The 20,000-nt window shown below is 45.0% G+C and overlaps 1 protein-coding gene across 1 annotated transcript in view; it reads right to left on the bottom strand.

Moving 5' to 3' along the window:
- Positions 1-3,746, bottom strand: part of LOC125038574 (formimidoyltransferase-cyclodeaminase-like) — a 6,400-nt gene extending 2,654 nt beyond the window's left edge. The window contains exons 1-2 of the mRNA XM_047632109.1: positions 3,300-3,746; positions 368-523 (exon numbers count right to left, since the gene is read on the bottom strand). Coding sequence (XP_047488065.1) covers positions 368-523; positions 3,300-3,519 — 376 coding nt within the window. The 5' untranslated portion in view covers positions 3,520-3,746. The remainder of the gene's footprint in view (positions 1-367; positions 524-3,299) is intronic.
- Positions 3,747-20,000: the final 16,254 nt, after the last annotated feature.

The following is a 20,000-nucleotide window of genomic DNA, read 5'->3' as shown; positions in this document are numbered from 1 at the left end:
TGTGATTCTTCAAGTGATACAAAGTGATATGCAATAAGAATTTCTGCTGTGGTGGTAATGTCTGTGTTATTATTAGTATATTAGTGATGTTACTGAAGCTCATTGCCTCAGTGACAGAAAGAACACAAAGAGAATTTTCTACATTACTTCTTGCATCAGGCTTAGCTTCTTGAAATTATGAAAGTGAAGTCTTTTTTGTCTCTTTTCAGAAAGTTTATCTATAAGAATTACAAAAAAATGTTCCCTTTTACCATTTATCATCATGTCTTTCCAAACTCCAGTATTAATAATATCATCAACAACAATAACAATAACAGTAACAAAAACAAACCCAATAATTCCCAAAATCCAAAGTCCGTGTACTTACCACGCGCAACCTGGCCGAGGTTAGGCAGAGAAACGCCCTCTGAAATGGGGTGAAGAGGCACGAGGTCCACAGCACCCAGCCTCGGATGGACGCCCTCGTGGTGGCTGAGGTCTATCAGCTCATAGGCCTTTTCACACGCTGCTTCTACACAAGGGCCTGCAAGAGTTATCGGATTGGAATACCTATGTTCTTGAAGTTATGAATGAAGCCCACTAAGCAGAATAATGAGAATGATATATATAATTTGATAATTATTTGGGTTTGTGATGGTGTGTGTGTGTGTGTGTGTGTGTGTGTGTGTGTGTGTGTGTGTGTGTGTGTGTGTGTGTGTGTGTGTGTGTGTGTGTGTGTGTGTGTGTGTTTGTGTGTGTGTGTCCATATGAATGTGCAAGAGCATGTGCGTGTGCATGTGAGATAAACAAAACCCTCTTTGTCAGTATTCTTTAATCATTTTATTATGATGTTAACATTTAATGTTTAGTATTTTACAAGAAAAATATTTATTTTGGAAATCATTGCTACTGTATTTAATTGGGGGAACAGCAACCAATGGAAATTATTTCTTCTGTACAGAAGGAAAGGGATTTATTGATGTTAGTGTGATGAAGAAGCCATAATTTTCTTTCCCTTGAGCTTTTTCTTTATAAAAAATCAAAATGCATGTCACAGAATTTAACCCTTTTTCCATTTCTATTAAATTGTTATTGCCCATGTCCAGTTATCTCAGAAAAAGCAGACATACATAAATGCTTGCCAAGTAATACAGTAGATAAAGTCAAGAATTTTAACCCCTCTGTGGCAATACACAAAATCTTACATTTATCTAGGGTAAAGGCAGGTTTAGGCACCTGGCAAGGAAAATGGATACCTATATGCATCTGGTATACAGTAAGAGGCTTTTACAATGTCTAGTTTCCTATCACATAACAATTGGGTAAATCCTAAAACATAACTCCTTTGTAACTTGAATACACAGAATACAAGATAATTCATAGTTGTTTAAAGCAAATGATACATAACACAGTGTCAGTTGCATATACTTACAGTAATCCTTGGTAGCAAAGTTGGGAGAGACACTAATAATTCATCACAGTCACTACATGAGAATGATGAAAAAACTAATGAAAAAATTGTGTTTCTACATTGTAAAATGTTTTATCTCCCTCCTGTGGTTTACAACAAAAATTAGTAATTTAACCCCTAAAGACCACAATTCCTCAACCTTGCCTTCCTGCAGCTGCAAAAAACATAATATTTCAACTCTCACTCAAAGCCCATTTTGATCTTTAATGTCTGTAAAGCTCTAACTCACACACTAGATGATGCATGAAGTAGCTAGGAGAGAGAGGGAGAGAGGGAGAGAGGGAGAGAGGGAGAGAGGGAGAGAGGGAGAGAGGGAGAGAGGGGGGAGGGGGAGGGGGGAGGGGGAGAGAGAGGGAGAGGGAGAGGGAGAGGGATAGGGAGAGAGAGAGAGAGAGAGAGAGAGAGAGAGAGAGAGAGAGAGAGAGAGAGAGAGAGAGAGAGAGAGAGAGAGAGAGAGAGAGAGAGAGAGATGCAAAACATGTATCTATATCCATAAACTACAAAAAGATAATACTATACCTTGAGACACCTAAAAGGTAATAGTGTTGTCCTCAGGGAAAGGGGAATGGTATGGTGTTCTTTATAAGAGGGGTGGGGGTGGGGGGAGCACATGCCACACTCAATGAGAATTCTTATTATATACTAACCAATAAGGAAGCAGAAACACCACCACAAGAAATCTTTAGATTAATTCTAAGAGACAGGGGTACAAAGGGTAAGGGGGGGATCGTCAAAAGAGACACCATGAGGTACTTCAATTATTGACAAAACCAAGGGATGGAGGAACTGTGGGGTGGTTTTAATAATAATAATAATGAGAATGATAATAATGATGAAGATAATGTCAATAATATTATTTATGATACTAACAATATATTAGTGATAATATCAAAATCAATTATATCAGTAATAATAATAACAATAATTATAGGTGATAATAATAATAATAACAATAGTAATGTTAACATCATAATAATAGCTGGCAATAACGATAAAAAAATATTAACAATAATACTACTAATGATAATGATAATAATAATAATTATTATAATAATGATAATAATAATAATAGTAACAGTAATAATAAAATTAATAACAACAAAAAATATATATTATTATTATTATCATTATCATTAAAACAATGATAATTATTATAATAATAATAACAAAAACACCAAAAACAACAACAACAACAACAATAATAATAATAATAACAATAATAATAATGATGATGATGATGATGATGATGATGACAATAATAATAATAATTATCATTATTACTATTATTATTATCATAATAATAATGATAACAATAACAATAATAATAATTATTATTATTACTATTATTATTATTATCATAATAATAATCATAAAAGTAATAATAATAATAATAATAATAATAATAATAATAATAATAATAATGATAATAGTAATAATAATAATGATAATAATAATAATAATAATAATAATAACAATAAAAGTAATATTAGTAATAATGATGATGATAATAATAACAATAATAATGATAATTACAATAACTATAATGATAATGATAATAAAAATAATAATGATAATAATAAAAACAACTATAATTATAATAATGACAATAATAATGACAAAAACTGTAAAACAATGATTATAACAATAATGACATTAACAATGAAAACACTTATCACAATGTTGAAGATACCAAGAAATATAACACCAATGATTATAGTAATTTTTAAAACATCAACATACATAATAATGACAATAACAGCAACAAAATCATTAATAACAATCACAACACTAATGACAAAACAACAATATCCATCATCACAACTGCCCTAAATAAAAGCCCTCCACCTACCTATACAATCCTCACTGGAAACTAAGGTAATAACCGATCTGTTGTAGTCAATGTCCTGAAATATATTGAGAACCGTGGCGTTGATAGCCCAGTCAGAGGAGATCGGCTTGACCCTTGGCGGATTCACGGCAGCCAGAGCCTCCTTGGCGATTTTCTCCACGACATCTTTCCTCCTCGCTTCTGAGACGTTCAACATGCAGGCAACGAGCTGGCGAGACATTTTCCTTCTCTTTTTCCCGTCTGCTCTTTTTTCACTTTTTTATTTGATTTTCTCTCTTCGCTATCTGGTCTTATCGTCTCGCGGCGTTTGTATCATCTGCGCCGCAAGGGACTTGAGGACTTGTTGTTTTAGGGTTTGATTATTTTATCTTCTTCGTTTGTCTGGATTTTAACGTTTTTCTGGAGTCGGTTTCCTAGATCCCAAGGTCCGTAATAATCTTTCGATGTTTGTTTACACGGACCAGCTGATGTAGTTTGTTCAAGTTGAGTGGCTTTGACTTTGATTTCATTCTTAATTCTATCTGTAATTCATACCGTAATATTAACCATCACTTCTTCCATGTACTTCATAAATGATTTTTTCGTATTACGTGATAGTCATCTATTTGTTAATAATGAAAAATATCGGGCAAAACAAATATAAAGTATGATTATTTTTGCAAACGAACACTTTATAAGTTCAACTACCTACATGAAATTATATTTTCAGGAATAGACAAACTAGCTTTGATTTAATATTCTGAAAGGGCCATTATACCCCAAAATTTATATAATTTACGAGAGAAAAAATAAAGGGGCAAAAGGTAACAACACTCCACCGCGAAATATTATAGATAAGAAAACACCATCGAAATATCTTTTAAAAATTCTCAAAATATTCCCTTCTCCTAGTTACGCAAAAAGATACCAATTATCTAATTTAAAACGGAAAATCGTATACTTTTTTCATAAATCTGGTGAAAAGACATACAATATTTCACGGAGTTTAGTCGGGTAGCCGAGCGACCTCCAACCTCGAGGCCAGCACGCATGCGCAAGTCAGTGCTCTCAACGTCGCCATTGGTAGAGTGTCAGACTTCGTTCGGTCCGTCGGGAAAATCCTTAATCTGAGTGAACTGGAAGTCGATGTGCTTGCGAGTGTAAAGAGTGAATAGTATTATGTGCTATGAGTGTATACCCGATAAGGAATAGTGAGCAGAGCGCCCTAGGATAGCGATTTGCCCGGTCGAAGAAGGTGAGTGTGGGAATCCATCTGTTAGCTCAATCAACCTCTTTTCCTTCTTCCTTCTCCCCCTTCTCCCTCTCTCCCTCTTCCTCCTCCTCTTCCTCCTTTCGCTTTCGGCCGGAGATCGTGAATAATCTTCGCAGAATGAAGGAAGAGAAAGAGGAGGAGGAGAGGAGGCGTTAGTGTGTTCGGCTCTTTGGTATTTATCGACTGCAACGAGTCTCAGGAACTGTTTGGAATTCTCTCTCTCTCTCTTTCTCTCTCTCTTCTCTCTCTCTCTCTTTCTCTTTCTCTTTCTCTTTCTCTTTCTCTTTCTCTTTCTCTTTCTCTCTCTCTCTCTCTCTCTCTCTCTCTCTCTCTCTCTCTCTCTCTCTCTCTCTCTTCTCTCTCTCTCTCTCTCTCTCTGTCTCTCTGTCTCTCTGTCTCTCTGTCTCTCTCTCTCTCTCTCTCTCTCTCTCTCTCTCTCTCTCTCTCTCTCTCTCTCTCTCTCTCTCTCTCTCTCTCTCTCTCTCTCTCTCTCTCTCTCTCTCTCTCTCTCTCTCTCTCTCTCTCTCTCTCTCTCTCTCTCTCTGTCTCTCTCTCTCTCTCTCTGTCTCTCTCTGTCTCGCTCTGTCTCTCTCTGTCTCTCTCTGTCTCTCTCTCTCTCTCTCTCTCTCTCTCTCTCTCTCTCTCTCTCTCTCTCTCTCTCTCTCTCTCTCTCTCTCTCTCTCTCCTCTCTCTCTCTCTCTCTCTTCTCTCTCTTTCTCTCTCTGTATATATGTATATATGTATATATGTATATCTTTTCCCTCTCTATTTTGCTTTCTGGAACTGCTCTTTTAATATGTATGTTTATATGTATCACTACACTTAATTAATCTAACCGCTTTTTATGTATTACCTTCTGATTACTTGTGTTTTCTTCATTGCATTACATCACAGGCCCATTAACCATATGGCTCTTTTGGGCAAGATCGTATTTTTGTTTTATGCAGACTGTCTTTTTGAAATGTTTTTGTTTGATTTATGTTTGTCGCACTTCAACGGTTTAGTGGTTATTTTCTTCTCTTTTGTATTTTTAGGGATATATTGAGACTTCTGAGTTCTGGCGATGCTGTTTGTTTGAGTTGTAATGGAATAATTAATGAAGGGCCTTTTGTTCAGGAAATTTCATCTTTGTTTGTTTTTGATGCAGTAGTGCTGGTTTTGTACAGTAAATAAATTGCATATTTAGATAAACAGATTTTGAGGCTAAATTGGAGCAGAAGAGGGTAGGTTGACCTCTGCCCCCTATCTCTTCCCCTCCTTCTCCCTTCTCCCTCTTCCCTCTTCCCTCTTCCCTCTTCCCTCTTCCCTCTTCCCTCTCCCCTCTCCCCTCTCCCCTCTCCCCTCTCCCCTCTCCCTCTCCCTCTCCCTTCTCCCTTCTCCCTCTCCCTCTTCCTTGTCCCTTCTCCCTCTCGCTCCTCCACCCCACTCCTCCCTCTTCCCTCTTCCCTCTTCCCTCTTCCCTCTTCCCTCTTCCCTCTCCCCTCTCCCCTCTCCCCTCTCCCCTCTCCCCTCTCCCCTCTCCCCTCTCCCCTCTCCCCTCTCCCTCTCCCTCTCCCTTCTCCCTTCTCCCTCTCCCTCTTCCTTGTCCCTTCTCCCTCTCGCTCCTCCACCCCACTCCTCCCCCTCCCCCTCGACGTAAAACGGACAACTGCATGGCATAACGGCTTTCATCGGACGCGCCAGACCGTGCTTGCGTCTGCTTGTAACGTGACGCAAGGGAGCTGGACGGGAGGGCAGCGACGTCTTTGCCACGAGGAGAGCGGGAGGGATGGGGAAGCGATGGGGAAGGGAAAGAATTGGAAGCGAGGGGAAGGGACGCCTTGGAAACATATGGCAGGGAGCGTCGTGTCAGAAGGCGCGAGAGCGGTCTCTTTTCTTCCGTTTTGCCTTTCCTCGGTTTCTTTCTTGTCTGCTTCATTTCTTTCTTTCATTGTGTGTTGTCTTTCTGGTTTTGGGTTCATTATCGTTATTGTTTATTTTAGTTGTTCGTTTAAGATTTTATTTTTTCCCTCCTTTCCATTGTATTGGCGTTTTCCTATTTTCTTCTTCTTCTTCTTCTTCTTCTTCCACCCCCCTCCTCCATCCTCCTAATTTTCCTACTTTCCCCTCCAACATTATCTCCCCCTCCCCCATACAGAGAGACAGAGAGACAGAGAGACAGAGAGACAGAGAGACAGAGAGACAGAGAGACAGAGAGACAGAGAGACAGAGAGACAGAGAGACAGAGAGACAGAGAGACAGAGAGACAGAGAGACAGAGAGACAGAGAGACAGAGAGACAGAGAGACAGAGAGACAGAGAGACAGAGAGACAGAGAGACAGAGAGACAGAGAGACAGAGAGACAGAGAGACAGAGAGACAGAGAGACAGAGAGACAGAGAGACAGAGAGACAGAGAGACAGAGAGACAGAGAGACAGAGAGACAGAGAGACAGAGAGACAGAGAGACAGAGAGACAGAGAGACAGAGAGACAGAGAGACAGAGAGACAGAGAGACAGAGAGACAGAGAGACAGAGAGACAGAGAGACAGAGAGACAGAGAGACAGAGAGACAGAGAGACAGAGAGACAGAGAGACAGAGAGACAGAGAGACAGAGAGACAGAGAGACAGAGAGACAGAGAGACAGAGAGACAGAGAGACAGAGAGACAGAGAGACAGAGAGACAGAGAGACAGAGAGACAGAGAGACAGAGAGACAGAGAGACAGAGAGACAGAGAGACAGAGAGACAGAGAGACAGAGAGACAGAGAGACAGAGAGACAGAGAGACAGAGAGACAGAGAGACAGAGAGACAGAGAGACAGAGAGACAGAGAGACAGAGAGACAGAGAGACAGAGAGACAGAGAGACAGAGAGACAGAGAGACAGAGAGACAGAGAGACAGAGAGACAGAGAGACAGAGAGACAGAGAGACAGAGAGACAGAGAGACAGAGAGACAGAGAGACAGAGAGACAGAGAGACAGAGAGACAGAGAGACAGAGAGACAGAGAGACAGAGAGACAGAGAGACAGAGAGACAGAGAGACAGAGAGACAGAGAGACAGAGAGACAGAGAGACAGAGAGACAGAGAGACAGAGAGACAGAGAGACAGAGAGACAGAGAGACAGAGAGACAGAGAGACAGAGAGACAGAGAGACAGAGAGACAGAGAGACAGAGAGACAGAGAGACAGAGAGACAGAGAGACAGAGAGACAGAGAGACAGAGAGACAGAGAGACAGAGAGACAGAGAGACAGAGAGACAGAGAGACAGAGAGACAGAGAGACAGACAGACAGACAGACAGACAGACAGACAGACAGACAGACAGAGAGACAGAGAGACAGAGAGACAGAGACAGAGACAGATTGCATAGATGAAAAGAGAGACAGAGAGAGGGAAGGAGAGCGAGTGTGAGTGTGAATGAGTGAGTGAGTGAGTCTGCGTGTGTTCGCGTGGTCTGTACAGGCGTGCGTGCGTGCGTGCGTTCTGGGCACCTGCGTGAGTGGCCGTGCGGTCTGCCTTGAGTCGGGAACAGCGCCCACGCGGTATGGAGTTACGAGGCCAGTTTCCTTCGCGGGATTGCGGGCGTGGGATCGCTAATAATAATAACAGTAATGTTGTTGTTGTTTTGTTTTTTTAGTTTAACCTTTTTATTTTTTACCCCATTAAAACTATTTTTGGGATATTATTATTTTTTAAATTTATTATTATTTATTATTTAAATTTTGGGTTTTTGTTTGTTGTTATTTTTTATTTTTTTTTAAATTTTTTTCCAATTATTTTTTTAAAGTCAAAATTCAATTTTTTAATTATTTATTTTAATTTTTTTTTTATTATTTTTAAACTTGGGTTTTTTTCCTTTTTCCTTTTTTCTTTTTTTTCCTTTTTTCCGCCTTTTTTTCCCCCCCAACTTTTCCTTTTTTTAAATTATTCCCTTTCCTTTTAAATTTTTTGGGCCCCGCCGTTTTCCCCCTCACGTTTGCCGCCGCGCTCCAAGGCGAGCGTGAGGCAGAAGGCCAAGCGAGGTTGCGCCCACGCCCACGTGCATGGGCGGGACAGTTACATACGGCAGAATTTCACAGGAAAAAGAGTGGGCCAGTTTGAAGCAGGTGTTCGGCGGGCAAGGTGCCCGTAAACAGGTGCCCGTAAACAGGTGCCCGTAAACGGGGTGCCCGAAAACCCGTGGGCCCAAAATTAAAAGGGGCCCCAAAGGGCCCGAAAAAGGTCCCTTTTTAATAGGTCCCCAAAGGGGGGGGGTGACCGCAAACCGGTGCGGGAGGGAGGCGGGCACCCGGGTCGAGCTGCAAGGTGAGGGAAAACCTCATCGTGGGCCCATCACCCTGGGGAAACCCTCTCCTCTCTCTCTCTCTCCCCACTCTTTCCCCTTCTTTTCCCTCACTCACTCCTCTTCTCTCTCTCTCTCTCTCTCTCTCTCTCCTCCCTCTCTCTCTCTCTCCCCTCACTCACACTCACTCCCCTCACTCACCCCAACCCCAAAAACCCTTCACTCCCTCACTCTCCCCCTCTCTCTCCCCTCTCTCTCTCTCTCTCTCCCCCTCTCTCTCATCTCTCTCTCTCTTTTCCCCTCTTTTTTTCTCCCCGTCTTTCTCTTTTTCTTTTTCCTCTTCTCTCTCCCCTCTTTTCTCTTTCTCTTCTCTCTCTCTCTCTCACTCCCTCTCTCTCTCTCTCTCTCATTCTTCTCCCCCCTCTCTCTCTCTCTTCTCTCCCCTTCTCTTTTCTCTCTTTCTTTTTCCCTTTCCTTTTCTTTTCCCCTCCCCTTCTTTCTCTCTCTCTTCTCTCTTTTTCCCCCTCTCTTCTCTCATTCTGTTTTCCTCCCCTCCCCCTTCTTCTCTTTTCCCCTTCTCTCATTCCTTCTCCCCTTTTTAATTTTTTTTTTTAAAAAATTTTTGTTTTTTTTTCTTCCCCTTTTATTTTTTTTTTTTTTAAATTTTCCCCATTCCTATTTCCTCCCAATTTTTTAAATTTCCTTCCTTTCCAAATTTCCCTTTTTTTTTTTTTTTTTCCTTTTCCTTTTCCATTCCCCCCTTTTTTTCCTTTTCCACCCCCTCCATTTTCCTCCCCCTTTTTCCCCCTTTTTTTTTCCTTTTTCCTTTTTTTCCTTTTTCCCCTCCCCCTTTTCCCCCCTCCCCCTTTCCTCCCCTTTTCCCCCTTTTCCTCCCCCTTTCCTTTTCCTCCTCCTCCCCCCTTCCCCCTCCTCCCCCCTTCCTCCTCCTCCCCCCCTCCTCCTCCCCCCCTCCTCCTCCCCTCCTCCTCCTCTTTTTCTTTTTTCCCTCCCCCCCCTCCTTTTTCCTGTCGTTTGGGGAGTGTTTTTCACAGGGGGGGGGAAGGGCTAATTTTTCTCTTTCTGTTTTTTCATTTTCTGTCTGTCTCTCTTCTCCTCTTTGTTCCTCCTCTCTGTCTTCTCTCTTCTCTCCCCTTCCTTTTCTCCTCTCTTTTCCCCTCCCCTCTCCCTCTTCTTCTCTCTCTTTCCCCCGTCTCTCTCTCCTCCTCTCTTCTCTCTCTTCCGTCTTTTTCCTTCTTTTCCTCTCTTTTGTCACTCTTCTCTGTCTTTTCTCTGTCACTCTTCTCTGTCCCCTCTCTTCTCTCTCTCTGTCTTTTCTTCCTCTCTCTGTCTCTCTTTCTCTTCTCTCTGTCCTCTCCTCTCTGTCTCTCATTCTGTCTCTCTCTCTGTCTCTCATTCTGTTCCTTCTCTCATTTGTCTCTCTTCTCTCATTCTGTCTCTCTTCTCTCATTCTGTCTCTCTTTTCTCATTCGTCCTCTCTTCTCTCATTCTGTCTCTTTTCTCTCTTCCCCTTTTCTCTCTTCTCTCTTTTTCTCTTCCCCTCTCTTTTCTCTCCCTCTCTCTCTCTCCCCCCTTCTTTTTCTCTTTTCTCATCTCTCTCTCCCTTTTCCCCTCTTTTCCCCCTTTCTCTCCCCTCTCCCCTTTTTCCTTTTCTCTCTCTCTCTCTTCTCTCTCTCTCTCTCCCTTCTCTCTCCTCTCTCTCTCTTCTCTCTTCTCTCTCTTCTCTCTCTTCTCTCTCTTCTCTATCTCTCTTCTCTATCTCTCTTCTCTATCTCTCTCTCTCTCTCTCTCTCTCTCTCTCTCTCTCTCTCTCTCTCTCTCTCTCTCTCTCTCTCTCTCTCTCTCTCTCTCTCAGTGGTGCAGCGGTAGCGTTCTCGTCTATCAATCTTGCTGACCTGCGTTCAAATCCCTCGCCGCCAGTGGATGGTAACCCCGGCCATTCCTTGCACACAGGGGATAAATAAACAGGCAGTATGTCACACGTTGTAACAACTGGAATCAAACTAAACTCCCCCCCCCCCCCCCAGACACACACGAACACCTTTTACGACTCGTACTACGTGTCACGGATTCTTCTTTCCTGCTTGTCCCTTTTATTTTTTTAAATATGCCTGACACGGTACAAGCGCATAGTGAGCGGCGGACGAAGGCAGTCATAAAGCAAGAGAAGGAAAAAACGAATTCGGCGTCTGCATGACAATCGATACCGCTCCACGAGCCATCCGGGAGAGAGAGACAGGTGGTGTCCACAGGTCATGCACGGCGGGGAAGGTGGTGGCGTGTGGAAGGAGGACTTGACTCACCGCCCCCCCCCCCTCCCCATCTGCCCTTCCTCCCTCCCTCCCTCCCTCTTCCCCTTCTCCCTCTTCCCGCCTCCTTCCCTCCCTCCTTGCCTTCTGACTTCCACCCCTCCCCTTTCCCCTCTCCCTCCCTCCCCTTTTATCCCCCTCTCTCCCCTTTTATCCCCCTCTCCCTCCTCTTTCCTCCCTCCCTCTCCCTTTCTCGGGTCTTCTTACACCCCCCTCCTCCTCCTCCAGGCCTTCTTACCCCCCTCTTCCCCCTCCCCCCCTCCCCTCCTCCGAGGCCTTCCCCCCCTCCCCATATCTGTCCCTCGCCTCCTTTGCCTTCCATTTTCTTCTCTGTTATTTTCTTTATTCTCTTTCCATCTCTCTTCCTGCGCATTTCTTACTCTTCTCCCTCCTTCAGCCTCTCTATCCCCACCTCCCTGTTCCTTCTTCCCTTCGTCCTTCTCCGCTCCCTTCTTCTACCCACTCCCTTCTCTCCCCCCTCCTCCCTTCTCCCCTCTCCCCCCCCCCCCCCCAAGCGCCCGACCTCGATGGCCTCGGCCGACGACGCTCCCTGTGGTGCAGTTATGTCAAGTTCTCCGGGGGGGCGGGGGCGTGGGGGCGAGTAGTTTGTATTTATTTTTTTTATTCATTTTCTGGGTCTCCCTGTTCGTCGTTCTCTTGTGGTTATCGTTTCTTCTTTTCGACTTGACTTCTCTTCTCTCTCTTCTGCTCTCTTCTTTTGTCTCCTCTCCTCTCCCCTCCCCTCCCCTCCCTCCCCTCCCCTCCCCTCCCCTCCCTTTCACTCGCCCTCCCTCTTCCTCTCTCCCTCTCTCCCTCTCTTCCTCCGTCCCTCTCTTCCTCCCTCCCTCTCTTCCTCTCTCTCTCTCTTCCTCTCTCTCTCTCTTCCTCTCTCTCTCTCTCTCTCTTCTCTCTCTCTCTCACTCTCTCTCTCTCTCCTCTCTCCTCTCTCCTCTCTCGTCTCTCTCTCTATCTCTATCTCACTATCCCTCTATCTCCTCTGTCTCTCCCCCTCTCTATTCTCTATCTCTCTATCACATCTTTCTCTCTATCTCTCTTTCTCTCTTCTCTCTATCTCTCTCTCTCTCTCTCTCTCCTCTCTCTCTATCTCCACTCTCTTCTCTCTCTCTCTCTCTCTTCTCTAAATCTGTCTATCTGTCCTATCTCTCTTCTCTCACTCCCTCTCCCTCTCTCGCTCTCTCTCGTCTCTCTCTCTCTCTCTCTCTCGTCATCTCCTCACCTCTCACTCTCTCTCTCTCTCTCTCACTCTCCTCTTCTCTCTCTCGCCCTCCATTCCTCCCTCTCACCCGCCCTCCCGCCCTCCCTCCCCCTCCTCCACCCCCCTCTCAACATTTAAAACCTCTACACCCCCCCGCCAACCGCAGTCTCTGAATGGAAATATTACACGGGTGCAATTTCATCGAAAGGGAGGAGGGATGTGGAGAGGGGGGGGGGAAGGGGGGAAGGAAAAGGGGGCCGGGGGGGGGAGGGGAAAGGGGTAAAAGGGTGGGGGGTGGGGGGAGGGGAGGGGTGGGGGTAGTGGGGTAATAAGGGTTTTGGGGGGATTAAAAAGGGGGGCGATAACCCCGGGGTTTAAAAGGGGGGCAAGGGCGGGGCGTGCGTTGCTTTGGGCCGCGGCAGCATCCGGGGCCCGCGTCATTACCGTCATCAGTCAGACACGAAAAGCCGACCTGTGTCGGTCTTGGGCCCTGCGTCGGCGGCAAACGCGGGGGGCCGTCGCTCCCCCCCTATCAATCGTTCGTTATTTGCGTTGTAATTTGATTGTTTGTCGTGTTTTGTTGTTTATTATTATGTTATTATTTTTTTATTATTTTATAATTTTTTTATAATTAAATTTTAAGATAATAATGATAACAAATTTTTCATTATCATTATTATCATTATTATTATCATTGTTATTGTCATTACTATTATTATTATTATTATTATTATTATTATTTTTATCATGATTATTATTATTAGTATTGGTATTATTACTATCAATGTCGTCATTATTTTGCCCATTATTTTGAATATAAAGTTTTATAAAGCCCTTCATAAATCAGAATTGTCATTACTGCCACACTTTCGCTGGGGCGTTTGGGTTGGGTTGCGCGATTGACTTTGTACACCCCTGTTTTACAATCCTTTCTTTTCTCTTTCTTTATTTGTTTTTCTTTCTTTCTTTCTCTTTCCCTTTTTCCCCTTTTTCTCTTTCCCTTTCTTCTCTTTTTTAAAAAAACCCCTTTTTTTTTCCCTTTTTCTTTCTTTTATTTTCTTTTCTCCTTTCTTTTCTTTTTTTCTTTCCTCCTTTTTCCCTTTCTTTCTTTTTCCCCCTTTTCTTTTTTTCTCTTTTTTTTTTCCCTTTCTTTCCCCCTCTTTCTTTCTCCTCCTCCCTTTTTTTATCTTTCCCCCCCCCTTCTTTTTTCTCTCCCCCTTTTTTTCCTTTTCCTTTTTTTCCCCCCTTTTCTTCTTTCCCCCCCCTCTCTTTCCCCTTTCTCTCCTCTTTTCCTCTCTCCTTTCTCTCTTATCTCTTTCCTCTTTTTCTCTCTCCCTCCCCCTCTCTCCTTTTTTCTTTTTTTCATTTCTCCCCCCTCCCTCCCCCCCCTCTTTCTCCTTTTTCTCTCTTTCCCCTCCCCTCTTCTTTCTCTTCCTCCCTCTCTTTCCCCCCCTCTTTCTCTCCTTTTCTCCTTCTCTTTCTCTCTCTCCCTCTTTTTCTCCTCTCCCCCTCTTTTCTCCTCCTCTCTCTCTTTCCTTTCTCTCTCTCCTTTTTCTTCTCTCTTTTTCTCTCTCTCCTTTTTCTTTTCCCTCTCCCTTCTCTTTTCCCCTTTCCCCTCTTCTCTCTCTCTCTCCCCCTCTCTCTTCTCTCTCCTCTCCCCCTTTTTTTCTTTTTCTTTTCCTTTTCTCCCCTTCTCTCTTTCCTCTCTCCCTTTTTCTCCCCCTTCTTCTTTTTCCCCTCTCTCTCTCTTTTTCCCTCTCGTCTCCTCTCTCTCTCTCCTCTCTCCTCTCTCTTTCTCCTCTCTTCTCTCTCTTTTTTCTTCTCTCTCTTTCTTCCTCTCTTTCTCTTCCTTCTCTCTCTCTTTTCTCTCTCTCCCTCTCCTCTCTCTCCCAAAATTCTCCTCTCTCTCTCTCTCTCCTCTCTAGCCTTTACACGGTATGAGGTTTTCCCTTTTTTTGCGAATTTAATGCAAATCGTTTCCCAAACTCAACAAAAACGGGGCGGGCCGCTTTCATTTTGTTAAAAGGGGCTCTTTTTTTGCAAGGACCTTCTGCAATCGTTTTGACTTTTCATTTTTTCGTTTTCGTTTTGGCGCGAAAGAGAGAAGAGAAAAGAGAGAGAGAGAGAAGAGAAGAGAGAGAGAAGAGAAGAGAAAGAAAAGAGAAAAGAGAAATCCTCGTCCAGCTTTTTTGTGTTTTTTCCCGGGGGGTTTTCGCACCCATTTTCCCAAGAGTAACCTGCTACCGAGCAGAACCCCCGGGGTTTTTAAACTTCCCGCACCCAATGCACTTACATTTTTCCCATACAATGCGCGTGACCTTTTCATCTCCCCCCCCCCCCTCTTCCCCCCACTCACCCCCCTTTTTTCCCCCCTTCCCCCCCTTTTCCCCCCCAACTCACCCTCCCTTTTCCCACCCCCTAATTGCCCCCCCTTTCCTTCCCCTTTACCCCCCCCCCCCCCTCCCATTTCACCACTCCCCCTCCACCCCATCCTCACTTTTTCCTTTTCTCTTCCCCCCCATTCCTTCCCAGCCTCATTCTTTCTTTCCTCCCCTTCCACTCCTTCATCCCACTCCTTCCCCGTTTCCTCCCCCCCCCTCCCTCCCTTCCCAGTTCTTTGAGTAAGAGTAAATGAAGGGCGTGCGTGCGCATGTGTGTTTGGTGGGCTGGATTCACTGAGGAATTAAGTGGGAAACGAGGTGTTAATTTAGTAAATAAAACACCCAAAACCTACATACATACATACAACATACATACATCCCAAAAACTAAAAATACTACTTACATTATTACTTTGGCATACATACATAGTAAAATTTACTGAAACAACATAATGATACCCCAAATTTTAAATTTGCAACATATTCACTTGTCTGATGCATTATGTAGGCCCCTTCAGATTTACCTTGTCATCATGTTTAAAGGGGAGAATTTTGTTGCGTGTGCTTTGTGTGCGTTTGTGCGGGGCGCCTATGCCTAACTGTATGTTTGTGTGTGGCGATGGGGACGGCCTGGGGCGGGGGGGGAGGGGTCGCCTACGCTGTGGGGGGCGAGGGGGCTCGCGAGTTTGTTTTCCAATTTCTGAAGCAATCGCTGCTGTGAGAAGAGGGATTGGGGGCTGATTGGTGTTGTCGCGGGCGTGGGCGTTGTGTTTTTTGGTCAGGGGGGAGGGGGGATTAGGGAGGATGTCGTGAGGGGGTCTCTGGGGTCATTGGGGTCCTTGGGGTGTGATGGCGTGTCTTTTTTCATGTTGTGCTGGGCGGGGCTTCGCTGGCCAGGCGGTGTCCTTATGTTACTGATGCAGTCTAGTTGTTCTTGTTTCTTGTTTTGTTTTGTTTTGTTGTGTTTTTGTTTTTTTCGTTCTTTTTCCTGCTTTTGCTACTAAAAATTTTTTTTGTTTGTTCCTCAAACTTTTATTTATCTGTTGTCTATCTTCTCACCCTATATTATCTCTATCCTCGGGTGTTATTTAGAACTCATGTAGGTGGAAGGTTTGAATGTCTACTCCCTATTTCTCTCTCTCCTCCTCTCTCTCTCTTCCCCTCTCTTATCCCTTCCTTTTCCTCTTCCTTTTTCCTCTCTCTCCTCTCTCCCTCTTTCTCTCCCCCTTACATAGGCTTCTTACATACACATATTTACTCGTAAAACCTATATAAGGTTCGTTATCATCACCACCAATACCATTATCACCATCATCACCTTTTTCTCAAACATCGTCACACCCTTAACAATTTTCACATCCATCACAAATATATTGTCGTCTTTTTGCCATCCCACATCGTCATCCCAAGCCAAGCTTCCTGCGGAGGTTGCTTTCCCTCCTTCGTCCTTTAATAGCCCAGCGTGGAGAACGAGCGTTTCCCGGCGTGGAACTTTGGTCTCGGACGCCACGTGGTTCACCTTGTTGGAGCCCCTCCCCCTTCTCCTCCCCCCCCCAACCCTCTTTCCCTGGCCCCCCCCCCTTTTTTTATTTCCCCATCTCCCTTTCTTTATCTCATCTCCTGCTTCTCCCCTTCCCCCATCTCCCCCTTCTCCATCCTCCACCTTAACCTTCTCTCTCTCCCTTTGTCGTTCCCCCCCCGCTGTCCCCTTTTCAAATTCGTCCTTTTTTAGGGTTGGGGGGTAGAGGGGGAAGGGGTGTTGTGTTCGGTGTTAGGGTTGGCGGGGGTCATAACAGCCGCGCACTTAAAGTAAACCCCTTTTAAACCCCAGGGACGCCCTTCCAAAAAAACACCACACACACACACACAAACAAAAACACACACACAAAACACCACACACACAAACACACACCCCACACACACAAAGCACAAAAAACTCAACAAAAGGGCACAACTATAATGGATGATGCACGTAAAACCCATTTGCCAGCAGAAAATTGAATAACACGTCAAAGAGAAAGAGTGTTTATCGAAGAACACGGTTAGAGGGGAAAGGGGAATTTCAGGGGGGGGGGAAAGGGGGGGGAGGGGAGGGGAGGAAAGGGGTACTGTAGGGGGAAGGGAAAGGGGGGGAAAAGGGGGGGAGGGTATGGGAATGGGAAGCGAGTAAGGAAAGGGGAAGGGGGTGGGGGAGAGGCTAAGAGGGGGGGGGAAGGCAGGGAAGGGGGGAGGGGTGGGGGAAGGGGGAGAAGGTTTTTCTGAACGAGGGGAAAAAGTTGGAAAGGTCGCATGGGAAAATTCTCGTGCAAGTGCCTACCGGGTCCGGGGGGGGGGGTGGGGGGGGGGGGGGGGGGTGGGGGTTGGGGGGGGTGGGGGGGGGGTGCGCTATTACCATACTACGTACGTGCGGGAAAGGGTGCTTTTTGGTTTTGGAGGGGGGGGGGGGGGTTGCAGGGAGGCATGAAGTAGATTTGGAAGAGGAACAAAGGGAAAGGGGTATGGGGAAAAGGGTGGGTTTAAAGAAGAAAAGGACAGAGGAGGGGGGTTATTGATCTCAGAAAAAAAAAAAAAAAAAATATTTTTATTAAATTTTTTTTTTGGGGGAGGGGTGGAGGGATAGGGAAAGGGCAGGAATGGTTTACAAGGGGGAAGGAAGGAAAGGTAGGTGTGGAGAGGGGAGGGGAAGGGATAAAGAAAGAGAGGAGGAGGAGGAGGGGAAAAGGTTTAGGAAAGAAAATGAATTAAAAAAGGGAAAGGGAGGAAAGAAAAGGAAAGGGAAAAGGAAGGAAAAAAGGAAAAAAAAAAAAAAAAAAAAAAAAAAAAAAAAAAACCAAATGAGGGGGGAAAAAGGGGGCAGGAGGAAATGAGGAGGAGGATCACTTTTACAGTTGGGAAAAAGGAAAAGGGAAGGGGGGGGGGGAAACAAAAGACAAAATGAATTGGGAAAGGGAAGGAAAGGAAGGACGGAGGCACGATGTAAAGGAGAGAAAGGAAGAAAGGGAGTAAAAGGCGAATTATGTAAAACCTTTGGGGAAAAGGGGGGGGGGGGCGGTTTGGGAAAGGGAAAGGAAATGGGGGAAAAGAAAAAAAAAATATAGGGGAACAGAAAGGGGGAAGGAAAGGGAAGGAAGGGGGAGAGGAGGTGAGGAATATAAAGATGATGAAATATTATATTATTATTATTTTTATTTTTATATTATTAATTATTTTTTTATATTAATATTATATTATTGCTATTTATTATTAAGACGAAGAACAAAGAAAGGGAAAAGAAGGGGGAGGAAGAGGAAGGGGAAAAGGGGAAAAAGGAGGGGGAAAGAGGAAGAGGAGAAGGGGGGGAAAGGGGAAAAGGAAAAGGAAGAGGAAGGGGAAAGAGGGAAAGAGGAAGAAAAGGAAAAAGGAGGAAGGGCGAAAGAAGGAAGGGAAAAGTCAAAACTGAGCTTTGCGGGATGATTTATAAGTATTGTTTTTTGCCCCGTTAAAAATTTGGGGGATAAGATAAATAAACAGGGAATAAATAGACTGACGGAGAGTTTGGGGAGAATAAGTTTTCTGTTTTAATGACGTTATTTTTGTTTGTTTGTTTTTTTATTTTAACTTTTTTGAGGAAAGGGGAAAAAAAAGAAAAATTTTAGATAAAAAAAAAAAATTATTAGAGAGAGAGGATGAAAGAAGAAGAAACTTGAAAAAAAAAAGAATCCAATTTAGGGACATTAAACCCACCACAAATCCTTCCCGAGAGCATTGCGCAGAACGGGTGGCACTCAAGCGTACAGGAGAATTAGGAGAGAGAGGAGGAGAATAGGAAGAAGGAGGAAGAGAAGAACGTGGAGGTGGAGAGAGTGATGGAGTGATGGAGGAATAAACGAAGGAGGTAGAGGAGGTGGAGGAGGCAATGAATAGGTGGATAGATGGGAGAGGAGTAAGAGGAGGAAGTGGTGGAGGAGGAGGAGAAGGAGGAAGAAAAGGTGGAGAAGAAGGAGAAAAAAAGAAGAAAGAGGAGGTGGAGGAGGAGGAAGAAAAGGAGGAAGAGGGGATAGGTGGATTTATGTGGAGAAAAAGGGTTGGGTGGAAAAGGAAAGGGGAGAGGGGAATAGGGGGCGTTAATCTGCTGGGTCCTCACCTTCCCCCCCCTTTGTCACATTTTTTCATTATTTCTTATTCTTTTGTTTTCTTCGTAACCTTACCATCTCTTTCTCCTCCTCACCTTCTTCCTCCTCCCTTCCTATCCCTTTTCCCCTATTTTTTCCTCACTGCTTCCTCTCCCTCCCTTCCCCCCTTTCCTTTCCTTCCTCCCCTCCCCTCTTCCTCCTTCCCCCCCCCCCCCCCCCCCCCCCCCCCCCCCAAAAAATGACCCCAGGGCGGCCGAAGAAAAAGGCGTTGATGCCGAACCCCCCACGGAGGGCTTCCAGAAATCGGTTTCCTTTGATAAAAAATAAAATTGGGAAAAAAAAAAAGGAGGGGAAAGTTCAAAGGGGGATAATGAGAGCTAGGGGAAGAGGGGAGATTCATCGAAAGGAAGGGGAAATGCAAGTTATTTTAAGGGAAGTGTGAAGGAAAAGGGAAGGGAAATATTTAAAACAAGATGGCAAGCTTTAAAAAAGACCAATGCTTTGAGGCCTTCAAGGGAAAATGGGGCACATAGGCCTACAGGGTTACCTCCTCCTCCTTCCCTCCCTTTCCTCCCCCTCCCCCGCTTCATCCTCCTCCTCCTCCTTCCCTTCCCCCCCCCTATTTCCCCTCCCCCCCTTTCCCTTTTTTTTACCCCTCCCATTTTTTCCCCCTCCTCCTCCCCCTTTTTCCCTTTTTGTTTTTTCCTCCCTCCTCCTCCCCCCCTTCCCCCCCCCCTCCCCCCCCTTTCCCCCTCCCCCCTTTCCCCCTCCCTTTCCCCCTCCTCCTTTCCCCTTCCTCCCTTCCCTTCTTTTTCCCCTCCCTGCCTTCCCTCTCCTCTCCTCATCCAAAGGGTCCCCATAAACCCCCCCCCCCCCCACAAATAGGCTCCCATGGGTGAGCATAAGGTGATAGGGGTCGGGGGGAAAAGGGGGGGGGGTAATGAACGTTTCACGTATCCGATATTTTTGCTTTCCGAAGATTTATTGCAGGAGTCGAAGGGACGCCTTTTTTCCCCTCTCCCCCTCCCCTCTCCTCTCTCCCCTCCCCTCTCCCCCACCCTATGCATGCATCGTCGTCGGGAAAGGGCCCGGGGCGTGCTCCTCCCGCCCCTTCCCCTCACCCTCCCTGACCTTTGACCTTCGAGTGCGAGT

The sequence above is a fragment of the Penaeus chinensis genome, chromosome 25, assembly GCF_019202785.1.
Source record: "Penaeus chinensis breed Huanghai No. 1 chromosome 25, ASM1920278v2, whole genome shotgun sequence".
In the NCBI taxonomy this organism is placed as follows: Eukaryota; Metazoa; Arthropoda; class Malacostraca; order Decapoda; family Penaeidae; genus Penaeus; species Penaeus chinensis.
Note: the sequence above shows the minus strand (reverse complement) of the source record. Positions and strands in the feature narration are given on the sequence as shown.